The sequence below is a fragment of the Anabrus simplex genome, chromosome 2 (genome assembly GCF_040414725.1).
Source record: "Anabrus simplex isolate iqAnaSimp1 chromosome 2, ASM4041472v1, whole genome shotgun sequence".
Lineage (NCBI taxonomy): Eukaryota > Metazoa > Arthropoda > Insecta > Orthoptera > Tettigoniidae > Anabrus > Anabrus simplex.
Window position 1 is genome coordinate 1,185,070,963 of NC_090266.1, and position 27,018 is coordinate 1,185,097,980.

Here is a 27,018-nt window from a genome sequence, read left to right on the forward strand (position 1 = left end):
ACGATACTTATCCTTCTCATGACACAGCGGTGTGTATAACTCATTTCAGAGGTTATGTTATGTACTTTTTCGCCTCTTGTTAAATTTCAGAAAGGCTGTTCCCATGTAAATTTATAATGAAAAAGTTATCATTATTCTACAGGGAGCTTGAAATATGATTTCATAATATGTGCGCAGGAAACTTAGGTTGACACCGTTTGAAGAAAAAAAATTGGAAATGTTTGCCACAAGCCTCTGGGTGATGCTATTACAATTTTTAAGAATGAAACTGAATATGCGTGTTCAGACGGTGCAGCTTACGTGCCTGGTGCGCAGACTTAGGGATGATAAAAATCGGATAAAATAGATGTGCAATGATACCTTAAGTAGCAGAAAGGGGAGATCCTTCCATTATGCTTGCTAGAAACCCACTATCTTGCACCGAAAAGTATTTTTACTTATATAGCAGAATTAAAACCGAGACTGTGTAAATCAGCTGAATGCAACCAACCATGTGCTGTGTACCTATTGGCCGCCTAATATTTGCGATGAGTTCCTATTCGCCGGACAAGCTTCGTACTGTCTCCGACAAGAGCTCGGATCGTGTGCAAGTACAGGGATGCTATATTCCCTAAAAGTAAGAGAACCATATTCAGACCAATGGTTTTGTCATTAACCTACCGTAACCTATCCAGTTCAATTATTTTGTCACTAACCTACCCTAACTTATCCAGACCAAGGGTGGTGTCACGCAGGATACTAGAGGCCTAAGGGCTGCTTTGCGGCTCTAACCTGGGGGCTTATGCCCCCAGACCCCCTTTGCTTGCCCCCAGGCCAATGGTCTAGTCACTAGCCGGACCTAACCCATCCAGCCCAATGGTCTTGCCACTCCCTGGATGTAACCAATCCAGCCCAATGGTCTTGTCACTACGAATACACAAGTTGGCGAGTCTGCCGAGTGTTACTTGACGTCACCGCAGCTGCGCCATGTTGGATATCTAACCTCACTTTCACACACATGATAAGGAAGTTTTTCCACCATGTATAATGTTATTGCATGTTGATTATGTATAAAGTTATACGGACAACCTTAAACCGAAGCAATTTTGCATTCACCGAAAAAATCTGCCAAAAGGAAGGGTTAACCATGGGCTCACCACCCACCATTATCAGGAACAATAGTGAACATATTCCTTAATAACACTGAAAACAATTTCATAACTAAGAGACGTAGAGGCAGACAGTTTTAAGAGGTGTGTAACTACACTGACTGGCAAAATTAATGGTTCACTTGAATTTTCTAAGAAAAAAACAGGTTAAATTGTGAAATATTTCTTTTATTATTTACACTGATCATTTTCATGAAAGAATTATGCAAGTAATGTAATCTGACTGTTATTGCTACCTTTCTTTACTTGGATATTTTTTTCATGATAATAATCAGTGTAAGTAATAAAACAAATGTTTCACAATTTAACATGTTTTTCCTTTTTTTTAAATTCAAGTAATCCATAAATTTTGCCAGTCAGTGTAAAAGAAGCTACAGAGATGGTTACAAATAGAGGACTATGGAAGCACTTAGTTAATCTGGTTCATGGTGTCGGTTACTGTAGTGAAGTCCTCGATCCTGAACCATAGGCAACGGCTGAGTGGCCTAGTAAGTGGTCCTGAGAGTCGGGATACCAGCTGCTAAGGAATGGGAGTGGCCATCTCGGACATATTCTGAGTCATGGCCTTCTTTGTGCTCAGGCGGCTACGGCTATACAATCCACCGGTAGTCCCTAACCTGTTAGAGGAGAGATCCTCACTTGGACTATGTGCAAGTAGGGTAGCATCCTGCTTCATGAATTTACTGAGCTCAGAACATTTTAAGCAAGCCTCGGACCTATGGGAGTAATGGTGTCCCACTCCCATTTAACAGGCGAGGGAATCCCTGGAAACAACTTGGCGAACGAAATGGAATTCGATGGCGAACAATTAATATCAATGGGGCTTATGGAAGAAATAAAGTAGAACTGGCCGAGTCAGCAAGAGGATGCATCTGGATGTGCTAGGAGTAAGTGATACTCGGGTAAGGGGAGATAACGACGAAGAGATAGGAGATTATAAGTGTACTTGATGGGTGTTAAAAAGGGAAGGGCAAAGTCCGGGGTAAGGCTGTTCATCAGGAATACTACTGCACGCACAATAGTTTCTGTTAGGCATGTAAACGAGTGAATGATGTGGGTAGATTTGGCAGTTGGAGGAATTAGGACGAGAATTGTCTCAGTGTATTCACCATGTGAGGGTGCAGATGAGGATGAAATTGACAAGTTTTATGAAGCATTGAGTGACATTGTAGTCAGGGTCAACAGCAAGGATAGGTAGTGCAAATGGGCGATTTCAAAGCGAGAGTTGAAAATAGAACTTAAGGATACGAAAGGGTGATTGGTAAATGCGGGGAAGAAGTGGAAGCTAATAGGAATGGGAAACATCTGCTGGACTTCTGTGCTAGTATGGGTTTAGCAGTTACAAATACATTCTTTAAGCATAAGGCTATTCACTGCTACACATGGGAGGCTAGGGGTACCAGATCTATAATAGACTATATCTTAACAGACTTCGAATTCAGGAAATCTGTTAGGAATGACAGGTTTTTTGGGGATTTTTCTTTGACACAGCCCACTATCTGATCTGTAGTGAACTAAGCATCTCTAGGCCTACGATATAGAAAGTGAAATCTGTCTGCAAACGAATAAGGGTAGAAAAACTCCAGGGCGAGGAAATTAGACAGAAGTACATGGATATAATCAGTGAGAAGTTCCGGACAGTGGACAGTAAGCAGGTTCAGCATATAGAAAGAGAATGGGTGGCATACAGGGATGCTGTAGTAGCAACAGCAAGGGAACGCCGAGGAACAACTGTATGTTAATATGGAAAAAAGCAAATATCTTGGTAATTATGAGGTGAGAGCAGCTTGTAAATGTAAAAAGAAGGCTTATCAGAAATGGCTCCCAACAAGGGCTGATGCAGACAGGAAATTGTACACAGATGAAGGAAACAGAATGGAACAAATGCTTGGTGAATCCAAAAAGAAGTCGTGGGAAGATTTTGGTAATAACCTGGAAAGGCTAGGTCAAGCAGCAGGCAAACGTTTCTGGACAGTAATATATAATCTTAGGAAGGGAGGGAAAAAGGAAATGAACAGTGTCTCTGGTAATTCAGGTGAACTCATAATCAATCCCAGGGAATCACTGGACAGGTGAAGGGAATATTTTGAAAATCTTCTCAACGTAAAAGGAAATCTTCCTGGTGGTGTTGCGAACAACGGAGCTCATGAGGAGGAGGAAAATGATGATGGTGAAATTATGCTTGAGGAACTGAAAAGGATGGTAAATAAACCCCATTGTCATAAAGCAGCAGGAATAGATGAAATTAAACCTGAAATAGTTAAGTATAGTGGGAAGGCAGGGATAAAATTACTTCATAGAGTAGTAAGATTAGCATGGAGTGTTGGTATGGTACCTCCAGATTGGAAAAAGCAGTAATTGCACCTATCTATAAACAAGGGAACTGGAAGGATTGCAACAACTACCGAGGTATTGCATTTGTTTGTATATCAGGCAAAGTATCACAGGCATCTCGGAAGGGAGGGTGTGATTAGTGGTTGACAGGAAGTTGGATGAAAACCAGTGTGGTTTCAGACTACAGAGGGTCTGTCAAGATCAGATTTTCAGTATGCACCAGTTAAGTGTAAAATGCTACCAGAGGAATAGACAGTTATATTTATGTTTCATAAATCAAGAAAAATCATATGACAGGGTACCGAGGGAGATGATGTTCGCCATACTAGGGGACTATGGGATTAAGGGTAGATTATTAAAATCAATCAAAGGAATTTATTTTGCCAATTGGGCTGCAGTGAGAATGGATGTTAGAATGAGTTCTTGGTTCAGGGTACTTACTGTACAGGGTTTAGACAAGGCTGTAATCTTTCACTTTTGTTGATTGTACTTTATACGGACCATCTGCTGAAAGGTATAAAGTGGAAGGGAGGGATTCAGTTGGGTGGAAATGTACCAAGCAGTCTGGCCTATGCTGACGACTTGGTCTTAATCGCAGATTGTGCCCAAAGCCTGCAGTTTAATATGTTGGAACTTGAAAATAGGTGCAATGAGTATGATATGAAAATTAGGCTTTTGCTAAATTGATGTCAGTATGTAAGAAAATCAACACAATTGAATGTCAGACTGGTGATACAATGCTGGAACAGGTAAATAATTTGAAGTATTTAAGATGTGTGTTCTCGCAGGAGTGTAATATAGTGAGAGTGAATCAAGGTGCAGTAAAGCTAACGCAGTAAGCCTGCAATTGCGATCAACAGTATTCAGTAAGAAGGAAGTCAGCTCCAAGACGAAACAATCTTTACATCGGTCTGTTTTCAGACCAACTTTGCTTCAGGGAGCGAAAGTTGGGTTGACTCAGGGTATCTTATTCATAAGTTAGAAGTAACAGACAAGAAAGCAACGAGAATGATTGCAGGTACAATCAGATTTGAACAATGGCAGGAGGGCACTCGAAATGAGGAGATAAAGGCTAAGTTAGGAATGAACTCGATGGGCAAGGCTGTGTGCATAAACCGGCTTCGGTGGTGCGGGCATGTGAGGTGAATGGAGGAGGGTAGGTTACCTAGGAGAACAATGGACTCTGTTATAGAGTGTAAGAGAAGTAGAGGGAGACCAAGATGACAATGTTTAGACTCAGTTTCTAATTATTTAAAGATAAGAGGTATAGAGTTAAATGAGGCCACAGCATTAGTTGTAAACAAAGGATTTTGGCGACATTTAGTAAATTCACAGAGGCTTGCAGACTGAACGCTGAATGCCATCTAACGGTCTATAATGATGATGTATGTATGTTAGTCAATTTGCAGAGGCCTGCAGACTGAATGCTAAAAGGCATAACAGTGTACAATGAAGATGCATGTATACATCATCTAGCAACCACATTTCCTTATGTATGTGCAACAGTGTACAATGAAGATGCATGTATACATCATCTAGCAACCACATTTCCTTATGTATGTGCTTTCAGCAATTATTCAGTTGGGTTCAGAAAATAGCATAGGCCTGTCATCTGATGATAGTGCAAAGGGAAAAATTGTTAAGGCATACCCAAGAATGTATTTATTTATTTGATTAAATTTATTTATTTATTTATTTATTTATTTTCAAAGAACAATCTGAGCCAAAACTAGTTACAGTGCAATACAGGTCTCTTGCTTGGATAACAGGGGCAGTTTAACACAAGAGTAATTTTCAGCACAAACTGTACACAGTTGTAACTACAGTACAGTGTGTACGGTAGAGACCTCCTTTTTCTTTGCTAGTTGCTTTACGTCGCACCGACACAGATAGGTCTTATGGCAACGATGGGATAGGAAAGGCCTAGGAATGGGAGGGAAGCGGCTGTGGCCTTAATTAAGGTACAGCCCCAGCATTCCTCCTTGTTTTATTGCTGTCACTATGTAAATAATGTAAGACAGTACAATTTATGTTAATACAGGCAAAGATCTCTGGAAAAGGTGTGCTTTCTACTGAAAACTTGATTTAACAGTTTGGAGACGCCGTTCGTAGAAACTATGGCTGTGATATTTCATTGCTGCTGACGGAGCCCGGAGAATTTATGGGCACGTTTTCACTACAGCTAAGAAAAGTAGATGCCGTTTCAGCGAGCTGTGACTTCACTAGGATACTGATGAATGCTTCTATAAGCATAAAATGTACTGGTTATGAGCATAAGTTGAGAGGTCTTCTTTGAAGGCATTGATAACACAGCCATGTTCCTACATAACATGAGACTGCGTCATTGTTAAGTCTCAGCTGCGAATGGGCGGGAAAGTACATACGATACATGCGGACATGAAGAGTGTGTGTTCGAGAGGCAGGCTTGTTTGTGTAATTTTCGTGAATTTTTAGCATGTCTAATTCAAGTGTACGAAATTTCAACAACAAATCCGTAATGGATGTTCTTAAGGAAGACACGAGTTGTGAAAATGAGGATAAGGATAACAATTACACACTAAGTAAACATGATGATTCTGACATTTCAGGCAAGTAAATGTACATAATGAGCTAATTTCAAATTGGTGTGAAGTATAACGTGGATTTATACTGCTTCCTGAAGTGGGTTCTATAATACCGTTTTATACCGCTTCCTAAAAATCTCTGCGTTTCCCGTGTACCGATGACAACCTGCAGCAAATCTATGCAATACTGTCATCAAACAATGAACAGTGGGGAAGCAAATTCCTTGTTGTAAACAAGGATAACGGTGCCAATTGACTGACTAGGTCAGAATCTGTATTCGTGTGTTTCAGTAGATGTGTCCCCAATATTAGACAGATTTCGAAATATTAACCGAACTGGCATCCATAGTTGTGTCAGATTTTTTTCAGTTTGTAAAACGAGGTTCCCGCGCAATAATCACACATCCTTTTTGAGTGAACACGTAGTGCGTCAGTGCTCTAGCTGCAGGAGTGTGGTAGTGACGAGTCTTTGTTGTTGTTCCCGCATAGTGATTTGTGACAATGGAAAAAGCTGAGATTCGAGCAGTGATTAAATACTTTGTAAAGAAAGGTATGAAAGCAAAGGAAATTCATGCCGACTTTCAGAACACACTGGGGGGACCCTGCTTCTTCATTTTCAACTGTTGCCAAGTGGACCAGCGAGTTTAAATTTGGTCGGTAGAGCTTGGATGATGATCCGTGTAGTGGACGGCCAAAAGGTGTTACGACCCAAGAATTTATCGCAAAAGTGCATAAAATGGTCATAGAGGATCGTCGACTGAAAGTGCGGGAGATTGCTGAAGCTGTAGGGATGTCTTCTGAACGGGTATATTATATTTTAACCGAAGAATTGGGTATGAAAAAATTATCCGCAAGATGGGTGCCGTGGCTCTTGACACTGGACAATAAACGCGCCAGATTGGAAATGTCCGAACAAAGTCTGGCTCGTTTTCAGTGCAACCAACAAGATTTTTTGCGCCGGTTTGTGACTACAGATGAAACTTGGGTCCACTACTATACCCTAGAGACAAAACAGCAGTCAGAGCAGTGGAAACATGCTGATTCACCACCACCAAAGAAAGCAAAGGCAGTGCGTTCGGCCAGAAAAGTCATGGCCTCAGTTTTCTGGGATGCAAAAGGCTTTCTGCTGATAGATTATCTTCCTACTGGCCAAACAATTATGGGGCAATACTATGCAAACCTCCTAGACCAACTACAGGAAAAGATACGCGAAACAAGGCCTGGTTTGGCAAGGAAAAAGGTCATCTTTCATCAGGACAATGCTCTGCCGCACACAAGTGTTATTGCCATGGCAAAACTTCATGAACTGGGGTAGGAATTGTTGGCACATCCACGTTATTCACCTGATTTGGCACCATCAGACTTTCATCTATTCCCCAAGCTGAAAATTTTCATCGGTGGACGGAGATTTTCTACAAGGGAAGAACTGACGGCCGAATTGGAGAAGTATTTTGCAGGCCTGGAGGAATCTCATTTTTGAGATGGGATCAAGGCACTGGAACATTGCTGGACCAAATGCATTAGTCTACAGGGAGACTATGTTGAAAAATAAAAGCAGTTCCACCAAGGTAAGATACTTAATTCTAGTACATTCCGAGAACTTTTCAAAGCACCTACGTAAGAGAACATAACTAAGGTTGAAAGAAGAATCCCACCTTCCTATACTTAATGATTTTATAGCTAGTTCATGAAAATACAAATATAATCCAGCTTAAAGTCTAACTACTTAACTAAAAGATTATTACATGTTTCAGTCCTAAAATATGGAACATCTTCAGCTAAAAAATGTAAATGCGAATATTGACACACATTAAAAATACTTACGGTGAGCATGAGGTTGAAAATGAATCGTTTGTTTCAGAAACAACACTTATCCAACGTACCAAATTGTTCAGAAAACAGGAATAACTGTCTGTAGTGTGTATTGTCGTTTCTATCTTTCCGATATTTATTATGCTTGTTCTACTGTTGAAATGACAATGACAGATAGGTTGTTTGTATGAATTAGTCCAATACGTTCCTTTACAGAATTTGTTGAAAATGGCGGAGACGTGCTGTTTCTGCAACAAACACCATTAATGAGAATACAAGGAAGTGTAACATTGATTTTAACGTCATTTTGATTTAAAAGGAGTCCGACTCATTGGCTTAGTGGTCAGCGTGCTGGCCTTCGGTTCAGAGGGTCCCGGGTTCGATTCCCGGCCGGGTCGGGGATTTTAACCTTAATTGGTTAATTCGAATGGCTCAGGGGCTGGGTGTGTGTGGCATATTCAACATTAGAAATCATCCTAGGTAGGGCCCTCATCTTCATCTTCACAGACATACAGGTCACCTAATAGACAGTCTACTAGAAAAAGACCTGCACCAGGCCTCTCCGGAGGCCATACGCCATTATTATTATTGTTATTATTATTATTATCATTATTATTACGATTTAAAAGGAACTTTATTTATACCAAGGAAATATAGTGTTTAAACCCATTATTTAATAGTTATTTGTAAGACTGACTTATTTGCACATATTATGATGACACCACATTGTATAGAGAAATAAACAGAAGATACTCCTTTTATGTCCCTTTTCAAAATTCAAAATATATATAAAACAAAACACAATATAATAAAAGTAACAAGTAAGTCTCTTATCTTTGAACAATGCTTCTCACTTCTGTTGCGCTGATGTTGTCCATGCAAACAGTTCATTATAAAACTCATGGTGTTCTTCTGGTATGTAAGATTCAAACTTCTTTATGTCTGCTAATTTCTTTTCATTTAATGGAACACAGCCTTGTGGATAAGCAAGTCTAGTTGGTAACACAGGGAGACTGGTTGTAGAAATAAGCAACTTGAAAGTATTGTAACGGGTTGGCGGGATAGATAAATAAATAAATAAATAAATAAATAAATAAATAAATAAATAAATAAATAAATAAATAAACAAACAAACAAACAAACAAACAAACAAACAAACAAATAAATAAATAAATTAGTACAGCACCTGGTAGCAACCTATTTCTAAGATTTATTAACTAAGCACTATAATTACAGATTTACACACACACAGACGATAGCCGAGCTTACAACTTACACACGTACACGGTCACACACTTGCAGACGGTTCGCGCTCTCTGTCTTAGTTTCTCTTAGGTTCCATCTACAATGGCACACACACACACATACAGAATCATCGATTATTTACAGTACACTCTCTCAGCCACTCGGTCACACTCGTTAGCACTGTCGCGGTCCACAGCCTACACGTCAGCCTCGCAGGTCGGGATAGTGTCCGCTGTTTACTGTCTGTCGAACTCCGCAGTCTTCACACGTCGGTACCCAGTGTTCCCTTATCGCTACTCCAGAACACTCCAGGTTCTCCTCCAGCAGCCAGCCTCAAGGGACACACACACACACACACGACACCAGGAAAACAGGCACGAGTCCTTGGCTCCGACAGACAGATACTCGATCAGGCTGACATCTCAGCCCAGGCTACCACTGACTGCGCTCTCCGCTCACTCACTCTCTAACTAACCAATTCTCACTGACTAGCTCTCACTGACCAACTCTGTAAGCAACTAACTGCTCTTTTATACTTGCGCCAGCCCTTCTGGAATAGTCCGGATGTTCGATGGATTGAGGGACCTCGCGAAATAGAAGACTCCAGATTAGTCTTCCAGTCGTTTCCATAGTTCGCTGCGGCGCGATCGCAGATAGAAGTGAGAAGGGCCGGCCCAGTGCTTGAGTGTTGCTCGTGGATTGGCGCGCTCGAGCATAAGAGGGGTGGGGCGATGGGTGACGGCCCCGGCGCGTAGCGAGTTAGCATGGCGGACTCGACAACCATTACAGTATCAATACAGTATTTTCACTAAGACATGATTTTCCTAATACTGAAACTCCATAAATTCATTTATATGAAACGCTACTTTCGCATCTCTTTTCACACCTCTTTGATTTCTCGAAGAATGTCTTCCACCAGTTGTTGAAATCAAGAACGTCTGTGGTTTGCACCATTTTAACAGTGAAGCTGTTATTATTATTTGACAAAATGATCAATTCAACATACTCTCTGAGGGAATAAATTCTGTCTATTCTGCAAATCTTCCTTTTCACCACATCAAAGTCGCGATCGCAAGGCATGAAAGAATGACCTCGAATCGGAAAATAGTGGTTTATTTGTTTAAATTGTCCACTAATAACAAGTGTTTGGAGAAATCTAACAACAGTGTTGTTCTAATTCTGACCTGGACAACCATCAGAGGCGATGTGTAGGTGCTTTGTCGACTTTGCTAGCTCACTGTTAATATAATCTTAGAGAAAAAACAGACTTCATCTGAACCCTTCTTATCTTGTCCCTCAAATATATATAAAATTTCACTGTATTATCTTTCAAGTTATGGATATTGAAAACATTAACATTGAGCACCAGAGAAAAGCTAAGGCATTTACTCGAAAAATTGAGTCACTGGATAGTCTTTGCAAACAAGATGAGGAATTTGCTGCAATATGCATGGATTATATGCAAAATTTGCAGCTGCTGCAAATACCTGTACAGAAAGCTTTCTACCTTAGATAGCGTCGTGATGAGGATGAAATGATTATGAAGATGACACATACACCCAGTCCCCGTGCCAAGGGAATCAACCAATTTTGGTTAAAATTTCCGACCCTGCCGGGAATCGAACCCGGGACCCCTGTGACCAAAGGCCAGCATGCTAACCATTTAGCCATGGAGCCAGATGAGCACTGAATGCAGTTTTTACACAGCAAAAGTATAAAATTTGGCATTACACCACTTTCTAAGTGTGAAACTGTGCGTAAGTGGACATGTAAATGAAGTGAAGGAAAAAAGAAGAGATGATGTATCAGTTATTTTTGCAAATGTGATACGGCAAACATCTGTGACACTAACATCGTACACAGAAAACTCCAGGTAATTGTATAAATGTGTATATTTTTGTTATCTATTCCATTTGCACTCCACTTGCATTCGACATGGATTAAGTAAATATGAAACTTCTAATTTTTATTTTTATTTGTTTAGATTGATTCGGAGCTCAGTGTTCTAAGTGGAGAATGTCCCTGGCCTGCAGGAGGAGGGGGATCATGTAAACATATTGCAATTGTATTTTATTATAACAACAATGAATGCTCCTTCTTCGAGACTGGTTTGCCACAAAGCTGGGGGATACCTAGTGCTATTAATATTTTTTTTCTTTGCTAGTTACTTAATGTCACACCGACACAGATAGGTCTTGTGGCAACGATGGGATAGGAAAGGCCTAGGAATGGGAAAGAGGCGGCCGTCCCCAGCACTATTAAGTTATAATATTTGCATGGTTACTCGCCACTTGTTCTTAAATTCCAAGTACATTCTTAAGTAAATAATGTTATTCTCTAATTATCGGTTTTTGAAAATAAGTTAACACACAACAATTGTGAATTATATCATCCGGATATGGGAGAAGTTCGATAGGCAATTTAGTTGAACTGTGAAAAATTTAAAACGTTGACTACATCTTTTGATGAAAATTCTGACACTAGCAATATTGTGAGTCTTATTTATTCCCTCAACACAGTCAGTCTCACATCATGTAAGAAGGGTGGTGTTACAAAAACTATGCTGCGACCTTCCACGCTTATTTTGATTCCAGGGAACCCTTTGTCAGCCATTTCCTCATCACCTGCTTCTAACGATGACAACAGTCCGCAATCATTACTAGTAATAAATGTGTCACTGGCCCTTCCGCCATAGCACTTAGATTTAATGCTGATCATATTATTTGGTGTGATTACTATGAGAAATTTCTCTCTGTAACATCCCTTGTAATGTCAATACAGACATGTTCTACAGCCAAATTCTGCTTGGTTGTTCAACTCTTATTTCTGTGCAGTCTATTATTACTCTGCAAGGGGATATTTATTTAGAAATTCTGAGGGCATAGTTTCTTTGACACTTCCTCTACTAGGCCGGGAAACAAAGTTCGCCATAGTCACTGCAAGAGTCATAACTGTCGCCGTAAAAATTCTACATACTGTAGTGCAATGAATACCACACAAAACCAGTTTTCATCTTCATTTAAAAAAGTAATTGATTTGTTTTAGTAATTTTTACTTCCTTCTGATCTGGCAACTTCTTTAAAAGTAAATTGAAAATCTTTGTATTTACACCCATCAAGTCTCTGCATTCAGAATCTTGTTTAATGAACGAGTAACCTTCGAAGCCTTTTTATTCAATGAATTTATCATCATTATTAATTTTTTGTACAATACCCATACCTACGCCAAAGCTGACAGGAATACATGCTTGAGTAGCAATTTCATTACCATCAGTCGTGCAGGTAAAGAACTTTTGTGTCACATTTTTACTTACCGGTATGTCAGTTTCTGCAAATAGATCTAAGTATTTACTCCTACTATTACCATCCACATGTAGGATCTCATCCCTTCTCTTGCTATCTTTCTGTTCTATTTAATGCCCCTTTGAAATGCTTAGCAGCCAAATCATATGAAATATTCCTTTTCTTATAGTCTTTTGGAAAGATCGCAGGGACATATGCAGGAGTTTTCAGGATGACTAAACCGCATATTACCAATGAAATGTACACTGCAAATTCTTGAGTGTAGTGTTAGTTCCCAACATTTGAGTTAATAGAAAGAAGAAACTTTTTTTTTGTAGATCTGTAATTTCTGTCAATGAGTGAAAAATGACAAAACTTACTTGATACGATTCACTGCTCGAATCAATTTTTGCTGCATTTCTGCCTCAGTTATCCTCTTAGGTGCACGTTAATGTTCAGAAGTAGTAGGAATAACATATTTAAACACTAGAGAACAGATAGGTAGCTTTTATTTCCTTATCTTGAAATATAATAAAATTCAAATAAAATATTTATGTCCCTTGATTACAATACAGAACACCATTTTGCTCATCGTAAATCTATAATTCTACTATAGAATTACATTCAAAATTATAGCTGAATTCTATTTGAATGAAAACCTTCCTCAGCAAAGGAAAAGAAAGCAGCAATTAGTACCTCATCACATAAAAAGCCTTAAATTTCCATTATAATAAAACTGTAGACCTCATGAAGCAAAATCTGTGACCTATACAGCCCATTAGAGACCTTGGACTTGTCAAGACTGATGCCCAAAATGATGGACTATATATACTGAAGTGCCCTGTGGTCAGTGCGACATTTTCCTTACCTGACTTTCTTAAAAAGTTCACTCCCCTCTCTCGTCAGACAACTCCCCAGGTTACCTCATTAAGTGGAATATTTTCCAAACTTAAGATCAGGATCAGAATCTTTGGATGAGCAGGGAACTAAACCCCCTTGACCTCTAAGCAAGAGGCATAGACTAGTGTCTTTCTGTTTACACAATGAAGGTGACAAAATTATATCCAACAGTAAGAAAATGTTTCCTGACCAATTTCCACACTTTGAGTAGTTATCCTTTATCAACTCTTTCACACACAGGTTTTGTGGATATAACAGTCTTCACCAATCAAGGCATTGGCAATAGCGGGCATTATGCTTGAATGAATCTAACTTCTACTGGGAGAAACTTCTTATGTTAATGACTGCACTCCTCGCACCTATACTGTATCAGTGAGCATGATCTGTGCAGTTTTAATAATGTTATTTGCTTTACGTCCCAATAACTGCCTTTTCGGTTTTCAGAGACGCTGAGGTGCCGGAATTTAGTCCCGCAGGAGTTCTTTTACATGCCATTAAATATACTGACATGAGGCTGAAGTATTTGAGCACCTTCAAATACCACTGGCCTGAGTCAGGATCGAACCTGCAAAGTTGGGGTCAGAAGGCAGTGCCTCAACCGTCTGAGCCACTCAGCCTGGCTGTGCAGTTTTGCAGGCTCTTGTGAGGTCAAAGTAGAAGTACCTGTTGAGATTTTTCACGATCTTGATGAATGCATCTAAAGTGCCTCTCAACTTGTGGTCTCTCACCCAGAAGAATTATCTCATCAATGTCTCAAAATACTACAATACCATAATTTCAGCTGAAAGAGTAAATAAGAATTTATCATTTCTTTTATTATATCATGCTGACTGCAAGTGAATTCTGAATTACTGTTATTTTATCTAATTTCTGCCTCATAACCGTATTTCTTCTAACAGTGAAAGAGATTAAAAAGGTAGCAAAATGTTGGAACAATTAGTTTACCTTTGAATTCTTTATTCAGTAGGAGAATGCCAGGAACTCATTTTGAACATATCTGAGAACTTCAAGAATTTCAATTCTACTTCCCTTTTTCACTGGAACTGGAGAGCCAAATCCTGACTAAAGATATGCTAATCAAGATAAATAATGAGAGAAAAACAGTTCAACATATTAGAGTTGGCAAGTATGATAGGATGTGTGGAACATGTTTGAGCTTGCAGGTTCACACTTCTATTTTCTGAAGAACTACCTTTTTCTTCAATAGGGTTTACATCATACTAACTTAGGCAATGACAGGATAGGCCAGGGTTAGGACTTTTTTAATTTTTATTTTTTATGTCGCACCGACAGGGCTAGGACTAGGAAAAGAAGCGATCATGGAGACCCAGCATTTGACTGGCATGAAAATGGAAAACCATTCAAAACAATCTTCAGTGCTGCTGACCATAGGATTCTAACCCACCATCTTCCGAATGCAAGCTAATGGCTACACAGTCCAAACCGCACAGCTAACTTGCTCAGTAGTACCACCTTTACTAGTCCAGCAATACACAGTGCTCCCATTGTCAGCAAGTTCTAGATGTTGCATGGGAATGATCTCAATAGTTTTCTTCTCAACACACAAGAATCCAATAACAGGATATTATTTGCAATTGAGTTCTTTATGAATACTCGTGTTCCCAGAATATTACAGCTGCATTATCTGTGAGCATAATAAGCAACACCTTACATATTCAAGACACCTCAAAGTAGATTTTTGTGCGAGATGATGATGATGCTTGTTGTTTAAAGGGGCCTAACATCTAGGTCATCGGCCCCTAATGGTACAAAATGAGATGAAATGTTATGACAATTTAAAAAGCCAGAATCCTCCACTGACCAGATTCGAAAACGTGAGGATGAAGAATGAATGAATGGATATGAAGTAAAAACAATCAGTAGATCTGACCCGCAATGCCCCACATTCCCAGAAACTAGCATTAAATAATAGTATTACTGACCAAGGGACTGCCTCTAAAGCACAATACTGAATCGATGATGCTTGTTGTCGAAATGGGTCCAACATCCAGGTTATCGGCCCCTTATAATGGTACTTATCGCTAGGAAAATAGAACCATGCTATTTGTCATGTTGCAATACTAATCAAAAGTAGCGTAGACTCGCGGTATTCCACACATTATGGTACTACTCACAGGTAATGAAATTCGCACATGTAACACAGACCTATGGTGTTTCGCACATCGCAGCGCTATTTACAGGCAACACAAACCTATGGCGTTCCTCACGTAAGTGGACTAACCACAGGGACCCGCATTATCCCGTGGTGCTCCTCACATAGTGGGTACTAATCATACGCAAGGCAGAACCATGGTGTCGCTCATCCCATGGTGTTGCTCATACAGGGATACGAATCACAGGTACTGTAGAAGCCGGCAACGTACTCTATTGCTATTAATCACAAACCTATTTGGTACCTAACATAGTTGTACTACATGCAAGTAAAAGCGACCCATGGTGTTCCCTGCGTGGTGGTAATAATCACAAGTAGTCTCATGGTTCTAATTTGATCATCCCTTGGTCGCTGTGGGTGTATTCTTCGTCTGCATCCCCCACCCACAGGGGGTTGTGTGTTTGGTCTGCGAGAGGTATTTTATTTCCCTCAAAAGCCGGTGAGGACCCCCCTTTTCATCACCTGGGAGTATCACCTTTCCCCCTGTTACGCCAGCGTAGTAGGTTCGTGGATTTTGTGTGAGAGAGGGAGGGGTTACACATGCTTGCAGTTTTACGGGACCTCCCAAATTTATGTGGAATCTGGAACACAAGAGACATGACTTTTCATTTTAAAGATCCCACAGGCATTGGCTGTGATTCAAACAAGTGAGCAACTAGTGATGATGCCACATGGGTATGAGGCTCCCCCAAGAAGGAGGTGTTAGCGATAAAATACGAGTTCATTCCTTACTTCTAGTGACCAAGTTAGATGTTTTCCACTATAATTCACTGTCACAAAATTCTAGCAGTCTTACTAATAAACAGTGTATAACTTTTATACAAGGATTATACACCGTTTATGTGAAATTCATTACTAATAAACAATGTATAAGCCTCCTGTGTATACATCTGTTATTCATCGACTTGCTTATACAGACCAGGACCCTCGTATAAGCGTTGTATAGCAGCGAGTAGCGGAAAAAGAAATGAGTGAGCAATCGATTTTCTTGGTATTTACTGTCTGCAGTAATATAATCGTGGTAAAATATTTGACTTATCCATGTATCATTGGACAAACATTGAATGAATGGACGATAACGTTGATGATCTTCACAACATTTTAAACACAGAGGCCATACACCATTTAGAGGTTATGGAGGCTACAAATCTTCGTAAAGTAAAGCACTTTAATGAGACGGTATGACATAACGATGGTTGGGAGTATTTTTGTGTAATAATGAGTTACTGCTTAATAGACTTTTGAAATTGTGAGTTTATTATACATTATCTGCCTCTACAAAGATCTTTCTCAAATTTGAGTATAAAAAGGAACATATTCCTTGACATAAAAAATGGTATAACTTGAAAACCATACATAATATGATTTCCATACTTTGTAGTTGAATACGCAGATATATGATGTATAAATGCCTAATAGAAACTTTTTGATCAAACCTTTCTTTTACGAGGACGGTTTGAAAAGTTCTCAGAATCACCTCTAGATGTCAGTGCCAGAGCAACGAGGTTCCCGCGCAATAATCACACATCCTTTGTGAGTGAACATGTGGCGCGTCAGTGCTCTAGCTGCAGGAGTGTGGTAGTGACGACTCTTTGTTGTTGTTCCTGCATAGTGATTTGTGACAATGGAAAAAAACTGAGATTCGAACAGTGATTAAATACTTTGTAAAGAAAGGTATGAAAGCAAAGGAAATTCATGTCGACTTTCAGAACACACTGGGGGACTCTGCTTCTTCATTTTCAACTGTTGTCAAGTGGACCAGCGAGTTTAAATTTGGCCGGGAGAGCTTGGATGATGATCCGTGTAGTGGACGGCCAAAAAGTGTGAAGACCCCAGAATTTATTGCAAAAGTGCATAAAATGGTCATGGAGGATTGTCGACAAAGTGTGGGAGATTGCTGAAGCTGTGGGGATGTCTTCTGAACGGGTATATTATATTTTAACTGAAGAATTGGGTGTGAAAAAATTATCCGCAAGATGGGTGCCGCGGCTCTTGACACTGGACAATAAATGCACCAGATAGGAAATGTCCGAACAAAGTCTGGCTCGTTTTCAGTGCAACCAACAAGATTTTTTGCGCCGGTTTGTGACTACAGATGAAACTTGGGTCCACTACTATGCCCCAGAGACAAAACAACAGTCAGAGCAGTGGAAACATGCTGATTCACCACCACCAAAGAAAGCAAAGGCAGTACGTTCGGCTGGAAAGGTCATGGCCTCAGTTTTCTGGGATGCAAAAGGCATTCTGCTGATAGATTATCTTCCTACTGGCCAAACAATTACGGGCCAATACTATGCAAACCTCCTAGACCAACTACAGGAAAAGATACGTGAAACAAGGCCTGGTTTGGCAAGGAAAAAGGTCATCTTTCATCAGGACAATGCTCCATCGCACACAAGTGTTATTGCCACGGCAAAACTTCATGAACTGAAGTATGAATTGTTGCCGCATCCACCTTATTCACCTAATTTGGCACCATCAGACTTTCAACTATTCCCCAAGCTGAAAATTTTCCTCGGTGGACGGAGATTTTCTACAAGGGAAGAACTGACAGCCGAATTGGAGAGGTATTTTGCAGGCCTGGAGGAATCTCATTTTCGAGATGGGATCAAGGCTTTGGAACATCGCTGGACCAAATGCATTAGTCTACAGGGAGACTATGCTGAAAAATAAAAGCAGTTCCACCGAGGTAAGATAATTCTAGTACATTCCGAGAACTTTTCAAACCACCTACGTAGCTACAAAACAGTTTTTCCTTTCTCCTGAAAAGTAAGGATTTTGGAATGTGTACCCTTTCCAACTCACCGATTCAATTACAATCGCCTACGTTTTCCGTACTATCCCAGTTAAGAGCTCTTGATCTTTTCTTAAGCTTTTCCATTCCTTTTGTAGCGTTCAATAAACAAGGAAGCTGGAATTCAAGAGGACAAATTGGGGCAAATATTTGTTATAGGTAGGGGAGTTAGGGATTGGAATAACTTACCAAGGGAGATGTTCAATAAATTTCCAATTTTTTTGTGATCAGGCTAGGGAAACTGCCATCTGGCTACTGCCCTGAATGCATATCAGTAGTGATTGACTGATTGAAATATTGATATCAATATAAGCAAATTCCCAACCGTCTCACTTTGCGTTGCCACTGTCTTTTCGATATGCCGTGCTACTGCGTGACTTTCCGGAAAGTTTTACTCGTAGATAACCAGCAGAAGCGATCATAAAGGCGGTGAATGTGCGAAATACGTCAGTGAACTGCAGGAAGAGATTCCTACAACTTGGAACGAGTGTATACGTGCTGTATAGTAATACAATGCGTATACCACATTTATTAGTAAGAAAAATATACAACGCTTATACTGGGTTTATTCACTGTATAACTATACAAGTGTTAAACAACTGTATAAGGACTTTTTATTAGTAAGGCGGTAGAAGAATTTAATTCTAAGATTGGTTATAACTAGAAACCAAGTACCATACTATCAGGCTCAAAGGAAAAGGAAAAAAAAGAGAGAAAGAAAAAAAAGCTGCAGGCATGAATGGGTGCAAAGGACAGAAAGAATCAAAATATCTGTCAAATATCTACAAGCAAAAATCTGCTATACAGACTACCAAATCATGGACTATTCACCTTTTATACAACTCTTGTAGCTGTTCTTCTGAAATGGCTTTTACTTCAGATGGATTCAATCCAAATCGTGCTGCACGTTCACCCAGTTTACTCTGCTCCTTTTCACCAAAGATATCAACACCAGTGAAGAAACCTCCACCTTTATTTTCATACCTCTTCTCCTGTAAGCACAATACAAATTCATCTGTAAGCAATTATAAAGTAAAATCTGTTAATTCTCAATGGGACAAATGGAGAGAGGAATGGCTGAAAAATTACATTTGTGAGCCAATACAATGCCCAAAAGCATATGGCACCAGATGTATGCAATTTGTCTAAATTTACCAAGGTAAATGGACAACATCTGGAACATTTGCTATACTTAATTTTACAAAGAATGTTTTCATTTCATGAGCTGGACATGGAAGCTGCCGACCTCAAGTTCTTATGAAAAGCTAAATGTCTGGTAACTCATGTGATAGTAATGTCAATGCATTTAATTGCAGAACTGGAAAAAGTGTCGTGGTCTTTAATGTCCATAACAGTTACATTTCATTATTATTATTATTATTGTATGTTAAAATAAAACATCAGGTACTTGCAATTTGATCTATGCTAGAAAACTAAAGTACCTATATTCACAATGAGACCTTTGAATGTAGTTTCGAATCTGTAACTTACCAAATTTAAATACATGCAGAATTAAAAAAGTCTGAAAGAACCTTTTAAATTGAAACATTTCAGCAAGCTAAAATACAAACAAGTTCGTATTTTCTCATCATAAATGTGGATAATCCACTTTGTGTTCCTAAAAGAAATAGTGTGAATTCTGAGTTAGTATCAAGTTCTGAAAGTGAAACATTTGATGTACTGATGAAGAAAACTGTCATTGTGGAAACACTGCATTTTGATTTGATATGGACCAAACATCTATTTTCACTGAAGAGAAAGCCTACAAGCAGGAACCTGATGAAGGCAGAAGGTATCTTCTACCAGGTTAAACAGTTCTGCATTTGGAGTTTGAGAAATGAGTCCAAACCTGGAGCTCTAGACATTTAGTGTTACAAGAATTCCTCGAGTTCCTACATGAAGAAAACATATTTTTTTTTTTGCTAGTGGCTTTACGCCTCGATGGGATAGGAAAGTCCTAGGAGTTGGAAGGAACTGGCCGTGGCCTTAATTAAGGTACAGCCCCAGCATTTGCCTGGCGTGAAAATGGAAAACCACGTAAAAACATCTTCAGGGCTGCCGACAGTGGGATTCGAACCCACTATCTCCAGGATGCAAGCACACAACCGCGAGCCTCTAACTGTACAGCTGAAGGAAACAAACAACAGCAGTATCAGGGAGGGATTTCTTTGAGTCAACATCACAAATTACATTGTAATATTGTCCATTACAAGCTATTAAGCAGAGTCCAGATGAATAATCTATATATTAAAACTAGCAAGATATCCGTGCTTCGCTACGGTATTATACCAACATTTACAATTGAATGCTTATTGTTTTATATATAATCTGCCGAAATTCGCGATCTGACTCTTTTTCTGAGAGAATCCACCATAATTCGCGATCTGACTCGTTTTCTAATAGATTACGGCAAGTTAACTCCCATTTTTCAATCTTTCTCTCCACCAATCGATTTCGTACTTCCCGGGCTAGGTCCAGCTGTTCCACCCGGTCAGTTGTGTCCCTAAATCTTTGCCATCTTTTCCTATAAGCATTTTTAATATGGATCAAATCCTTGAGGAGATCCGGCGTGGTGTCGTCTTGGATGCCTTGGCGGTACTGAACCCGCGGCCGGACGCCATTCTTAGTCATTACCTGTCCACGACCCGTTTCCAGCGCAGTCTGCACATTTGACGACGGTCCAGATTATTATTATTATTATTATAGATGTTCTGGACCCCACAGCAAGATGCAAGACCGCTACTTGGCGGTAAATTACATCTGCTGCCATTGTCATTGTTGACAATGTGACCAGCACCATTGTTGCGCGTAGGCAAGTGTGCGGGATTTCTGGCGATACGAATGACATACTTCTGTGCATTATTGGCCTTATTATAGAGGTGAACAATTGGACGGTCAATCTCATTCCTACCGTTTATTTCAAATGTGTTTAAATTTTTATTTATATGCCAGGAGAATCTACTGTAATCTAAGAACGTTCTCCGAGGGAGAAAGATGGCTCTTGAAAACGAACCCAGGAAAGATTAAAAAGAACGGTTTATGATCAGAATAAGTACATCGAAAATCTACAGCCTGTTTCCAGTCATTCGACAGGGTCAGGAATGGAATGAATAAAGCCCCCGTCTAGCGGCGACAATAGGAATTGTGCCGGCTGCCAAAGCCTGTCGCACTCCTCTGGGGCAATGATTAATGAATTACAAATGAAATGAAATTGGACAGTGTTGCTGAAATGAATGATGACAGGGAAAACCGGAGTATCCAGAGAAAAACCTGTCCTGCCTCCATTTTGTCCAGCACGAATGTCACATGGAGTGACCGGGATTTGAACCACGGAACCCAGCTGTGAAAGGCCGGCGTGCTGCCGCCTGAGCAATGGAGGCTCCTTATAAGTACATTATGAACAGTAAAACCAATTTGTCTCACCTCCTTTTACACCCCACCGCCGTTAAGTTTATTTAACACCCCCTCCCAAAAAATTAAAAGAAGGCATGTTTCTTTATGTTTAAAGGAGATTCCAAAACACCAATGTTCACGTCTATTACCCTCAGTTTTGAGATATAAGTATCCCCATAAAAATAATTAACTTTTTCCTCACTTCTTTTCACACTCGCGCCCCCCCCCCCCCCACAAGTGAATTTTCCAGCAAAAATACTTGTACCACCACCCAAGTGGTATATCCGAAAACTAAAAATACCCGCCTTCTTTATTTTTAATAGAGATAAAAATACCATTTTTCACTTCTGTAACATGTTAAGTTTTTCGAGATAAACTGTAGAAATTCTCATTTTAAAATTTCACCCCCTTTTTAGTTGCCCTTAAGTGGAGTTTCCAAAAACAAATCATCTATGTTTCTTTACATTTACAGGAGATTCCAAATACCACTTTTTACATCTGTAACATTTTATGTTGCTCAGTTATTCTGTAGATATAGTCTTTCAAAAAATTCACCCCAAATTGTCACTCCTGTTTAACCGCCATTAATTGGATTTTCAAAAAAAAAAAAAAAAAAGTGTTTCTTTATTTTTAAAGGAGATCCCATATACAAATTTTCAGTTCTGTAATATCTTCAGTTTCTGAGATATAAGTATCCTCATTAAATGCATTCAACCCCTTTTCCACCCCTCCTATTGGGATTTTCCAAAAACAAAAAATACGGGTTTTCTTATTTTTAAAGGAGATTCTAAATACCAATTTTTACATCTGTAAACTTTTAAAGTTTTGAGATGTAGATACACTCATTTTAAAAATTCACCCCCCTTTTCACCCACCATTATTTGGATTTTCCGAAAACAAAAAAATGCCTGATTCTTTATTTTTAAGGTAGATCCCAAATACCAATTTTCAGGTCTGTAATATCTTCAGGTCCTGAAATATAACTAGCCTCATTAAAGGCATTCAACCAATTTTTCACCCTTTTCCACCCTTCAGATTGGGATTTTCTGAAAACAAAAAAATACGTGTTTCTTTATTTTTAAAGGAGATTCTGAATACCAATGTTTACATCTATAAACTTTAAAAGTTTTTAGATGTAGATACACTCATTTTAAAAATTCACCCCCCATAAATTGGATTTTCCAAAAACAAAAAAATAGGTGTTTCTTTATTTTTAAAGGTGATCCCAAGCACCAATTTTCAGGTCTGTAATATCTTCAGTTTCTGAGATATAAGTATCCTCATTAAAGGCATTCAACCCCTTTTTACCCCTCTTATTGGGATTTTCCGAAAACAAAAAATGCGTGTTTCTTTATTTTTAATGAAGATTCTAAATACCAATTTTTACATCTGTACTCTTTCAAAGTTTTGAGATATAGATACTCATTTTAAAAATTCACTCCCTTTTCACCCTCCCATTAACTGTATTTTCCAAAAATAAAAAAATTTGTGTTCCTTGATTTTTAAAAGAGATCAAAAGTATCAATTTTCAGGTCTGTAATATCTTCAGTTTCTGAGATATAAGTACCGGTATCCTGATTAAAGGCATTCAACCCTTTTTTCACCCTTTTTCACTCCTCGTATTGGGATTTTCTGAAAACAAAAAAATATGTATTTCCTTATTTTTAAAGATTCTAAACACCAATTTTTACATCTGTAAACTTTTAAAGTTTTGAGATATAGATACACTCATTTTAAAATTTCACCCCCATAGCGACGGAATATCCAAAAATCCTCTCTTAGCGAGCACCTACATCTTAATATAAATGCATCCCCAAAATTTCATTTCTTTATGTCCAGTAGTTTTGGCTCGGCGATGATGAATCAGTCAGTCAGTCAGTCAGTCAGTCAGTCAGTCAGTCAGTCAGTCAGTCAGTCAGTCAGTCAGTCAGTCAGTCAGTCAGTCAGTCAGTCAGGACAAGTTACTTTATATATATAGATAATTTGGCAAAATGTTCATCTTTCACTTAAACTGAAATGGAGTAATGGAGAGATGACAAAATGTGGACTTAAAACATTTGGGATATTATGCATTATCCAGTGTTCTCCCCAGAAATTTTCATCAGCTGGGTGGCAGGCATGAGTAGCCGGGCGGAGAATACTACGTAAAAAATGAACATGCTAAAATTTCAGTTTATTCCTCCCAGGTATTGACAATAATATCAGACAGGTATACATTAACTGCAAAATATAAGTATTTTAGTGTTATTATCACAAACAAGATATAAGAGTATTTCGAACTTGCGTTCTACTGCTTGCTCTTTTTATATTTGATTTACAAGTTGCTTTTCGTCACACCGACTCAGATAGGTCTTATGGCGAATGATGGGATAGGAAGGAGCTAGGAGTGGGAAGGAAGTGACCGTGGTCTTAAGGTACAGCCCCAACAATTCCCTGGTGTGAAAATGGGAAACTACGGAAAACCATTTTCAGGGCTGCCGAAAGTGGGGTTCGACTACTGCTCGTTCTTAATCATATAGGCCTAACATCGGGGCTTACCATTCGGTTGCTGTGGAGTGCCATAAGGGTTTTGTGATGTCATGCGGAATCAAATGCACGCATGCGATTCCACGTTAATTCAGACAACTGCTCGAGTACTACACTACATGACAGTCAAGCTAAATATTTAACCTCCGATGTCATTGAAGCAATTATGCTGATAAAAGTGATTTATCGTGTAAATAAACAGTTCTTTTTTTTTTTTTTTTTTGCTAGTTGCTTTACGTCGCACCGACACAGATAGGTCTTATGGCGACGATGGGATAGGAAAGGCCTAGGAGGTGGAAGGAAGCGGCCGTGGCCTTAATTAAGGTACAGCCCCAGCATTTGCCTGGTGTGAAAATGGGAAACCACGGAAAACCATCTTCAGGGCTGCCGATAGTGGGATTGGAACCTACTATCTCCCGGATAATAAACAGTTCTACAGTATGTACAATTTAATTTGGAGCAACCAGTGATTCAAATATGTATAAATATTATGTAACTAGCAATTACCTAGGTTATGTTAGCTGGGCGGCCTGTAAAAACGGCAGGGCGGTGCGCCCATCAAAAAGGTCCTAGGAAGAACACTGCATTATTGAATGAGCCTTATTTTGTGATTTGGTCTATTAGTACTATAGTTAGGGTATAACATTTAATTTTACATTTCACATCAACAGTGTGTGTGTGGCCAGCCCACCAAACACATTTACACTGACTGTGGGTTATGTACTCTCACTGCGCATTCTATGCTTTTGTGCAATAAAGCTGTGGAACTTTGGCTTTTAAGGAAGTTTATGAGTACTAGAGTGCTAGCTGAGCAATTAAATTATTAAGGTAAAGAGCCTGTTCAATACTTAACATTCAGTGAAATGTCTTATCCCTAATTGTATTTGTAAGCAACTACCTACATTAGCAATGCATTCTTTTAAGAATAATCAATAGCTATTCCTTTCCCTCTACTCTTGACTTTCATCTCGAGAGTAAGTTGGTTTTAGTACAAGTTTCTTAAGAGCGGCCAGTATCCAGTATTCGGGAGATTGTGGATTCAAACTCTACTGTTGGCAGCCCTGAAGATAGTTTTCCGTGGTTTCCTGTTTTCACTAATATAGGTTGCTTCTTCTCCAGTACATTATAGTTATCCTTCAGGTATATTCTATGCCTCCCCAGCATGGCTATATCATCGGCGAAAGCGAAGTTCTGGGTTGTTCTGTTAAATATGGTGCCACCAGGGTTATTTGGCATCTTCCTCGTCATGGCCTCCAGTGAAAAATTAAGTAGTATTGGTGATGGTGAATCTCCTTGCTTTAGACCTTTATGGGTCTCGAACTCTTGATTATCAACAATTTATCTTAATCCTAATCTTGGTGTTCTTCAACATCATTTTCACCAATTTTATTAGTTTTGATGTTACTCCCAGTTCATGGATTGCCTCAAAAATACGAGTTCTATTAATACTATCATAGGCTGCTTTGAAGTCAACATAAAACTGACATACTGTTACGTTGTATATATATATATATATACTTTTCAATACAGAATATCCACTCCTTTCTTTACATGAGACCTGCCTGCTTCCTCCAGCATGTTAGTGTTTGTTCTACATCAGACATTGGATATAGGGCCTACTGTACATTTCACAATAGAGATTTACTTTTGCCTGAGGTCCTCACTCAACTCAAAGACAATGACAAGATGATCACAACCATAATTTTTGTGATTATAAGTATTTTAATGTTATAATAATTCCTGTAACATTGTCTCTGCTTTCTATACATATGTTTTAGTCATCACATGATCTGTTTAATTTTTATTTGGCTGAAGATGGCCACTAAGTGTAATATTATTTACTTGATATATTGTATTTCTTTCTTATAATTGCACTTCAATACAGAACAAAAATGAAATTTATAGCTTATAACTGTTACGTTGTACTCATAGCACTTCTCCATAATTTGTCTCAGGGTAAACAACTGGTCCATTATTGCTCTTCCTTCATGAAATCCACAATGATATTCATCTACCACTGCTTCCACATAAGGTCTCAGTCTCTTACTCAATATCTTAGCAACGATTTTATAAGCAACCTTTATTAACGATATTCCCCTGTAACAAATTGTCCTATCCTCTTTCTTATGGATTGGTACCACTATGGAGGTATTCCAACTTGTTGGCATTATCTCATTATTCCAAATCTTCCTTGTCAATCTATATGCTTCCTTTAGTAGTTCACTGACACTGTACTTAAATACTTCACTGGGTACTATCGTCTCCTGCAGCTCTATGATTATTCATACCCTTAATGGCATCCTTCACTACTTCGACCAACGGTTACTTTCCACCGTCATCATTGTTATTATCACTCTCCTGTTGTTCCTCCTCCTCTGGTTCTTGTATTTCTTCCACATCCAATAGCTCCTTAAAATATTCTTCCCACCTCTATAATTTTATTTTCGTCCCCAACCAGATTCCTAGTTCTGTTTATACAGCACATAGTACGAGGTTGCCTTTCTCTCTCTCTCTTTTTTTTTTTAAATTCCCTTTATTACATTAAACATTCCCCTGACATCTCTTTCGTCTTTATAGTCCTCGAGTTCCTTCAATCTTTCTAATGCTCTCTTTTTCTTTCTAGACCTTTTTTACCATTCATCTCTTCATCAAATAATTTTGTCCAGTAGCTCGTTTCACGCTGTATCATATTCCTTGTCATGTTTCGTTCCTCAATTATCTTTTCACATTCTTCGTCAAACCATTCCCTGTCCCTCCATCTGGCACTACTAATATAATCTGTGCCCAATTTTGATTCCATTGTCTTCAGTATTCTTCTTCCATTCTCAACCAATGTATTTCCGGACTA

At 39.0% G+C, this 27,018-nt stretch overlaps 1 protein-coding gene across 2 annotated transcripts in view; it reads right to left on the reverse strand.

The window, feature by feature from the left end:
- Window positions 1-27,018, reverse strand: part of LOC136864781 (nuclear cap-binding protein subunit 3) — a 271,629-nt gene that overhangs the window by 189,464 nt on the left and 55,147 nt on the right. Inside the window, exon 2 of one of the 2 annotated variants that reach the window (XM_067142161.2) lies at window positions 19,083-19,243. The exons of the other annotated variant lie outside the window; for it this stretch is intronic. Within the exon in view, the coding sequence (XP_066998262.2) occupies window positions 19,083-19,243 (161 nt within the window). The remainder of the gene's footprint in view (window positions 1-19,082; window positions 19,244-27,018) is intronic. 2 annotated transcript variants of the gene reach the window in all.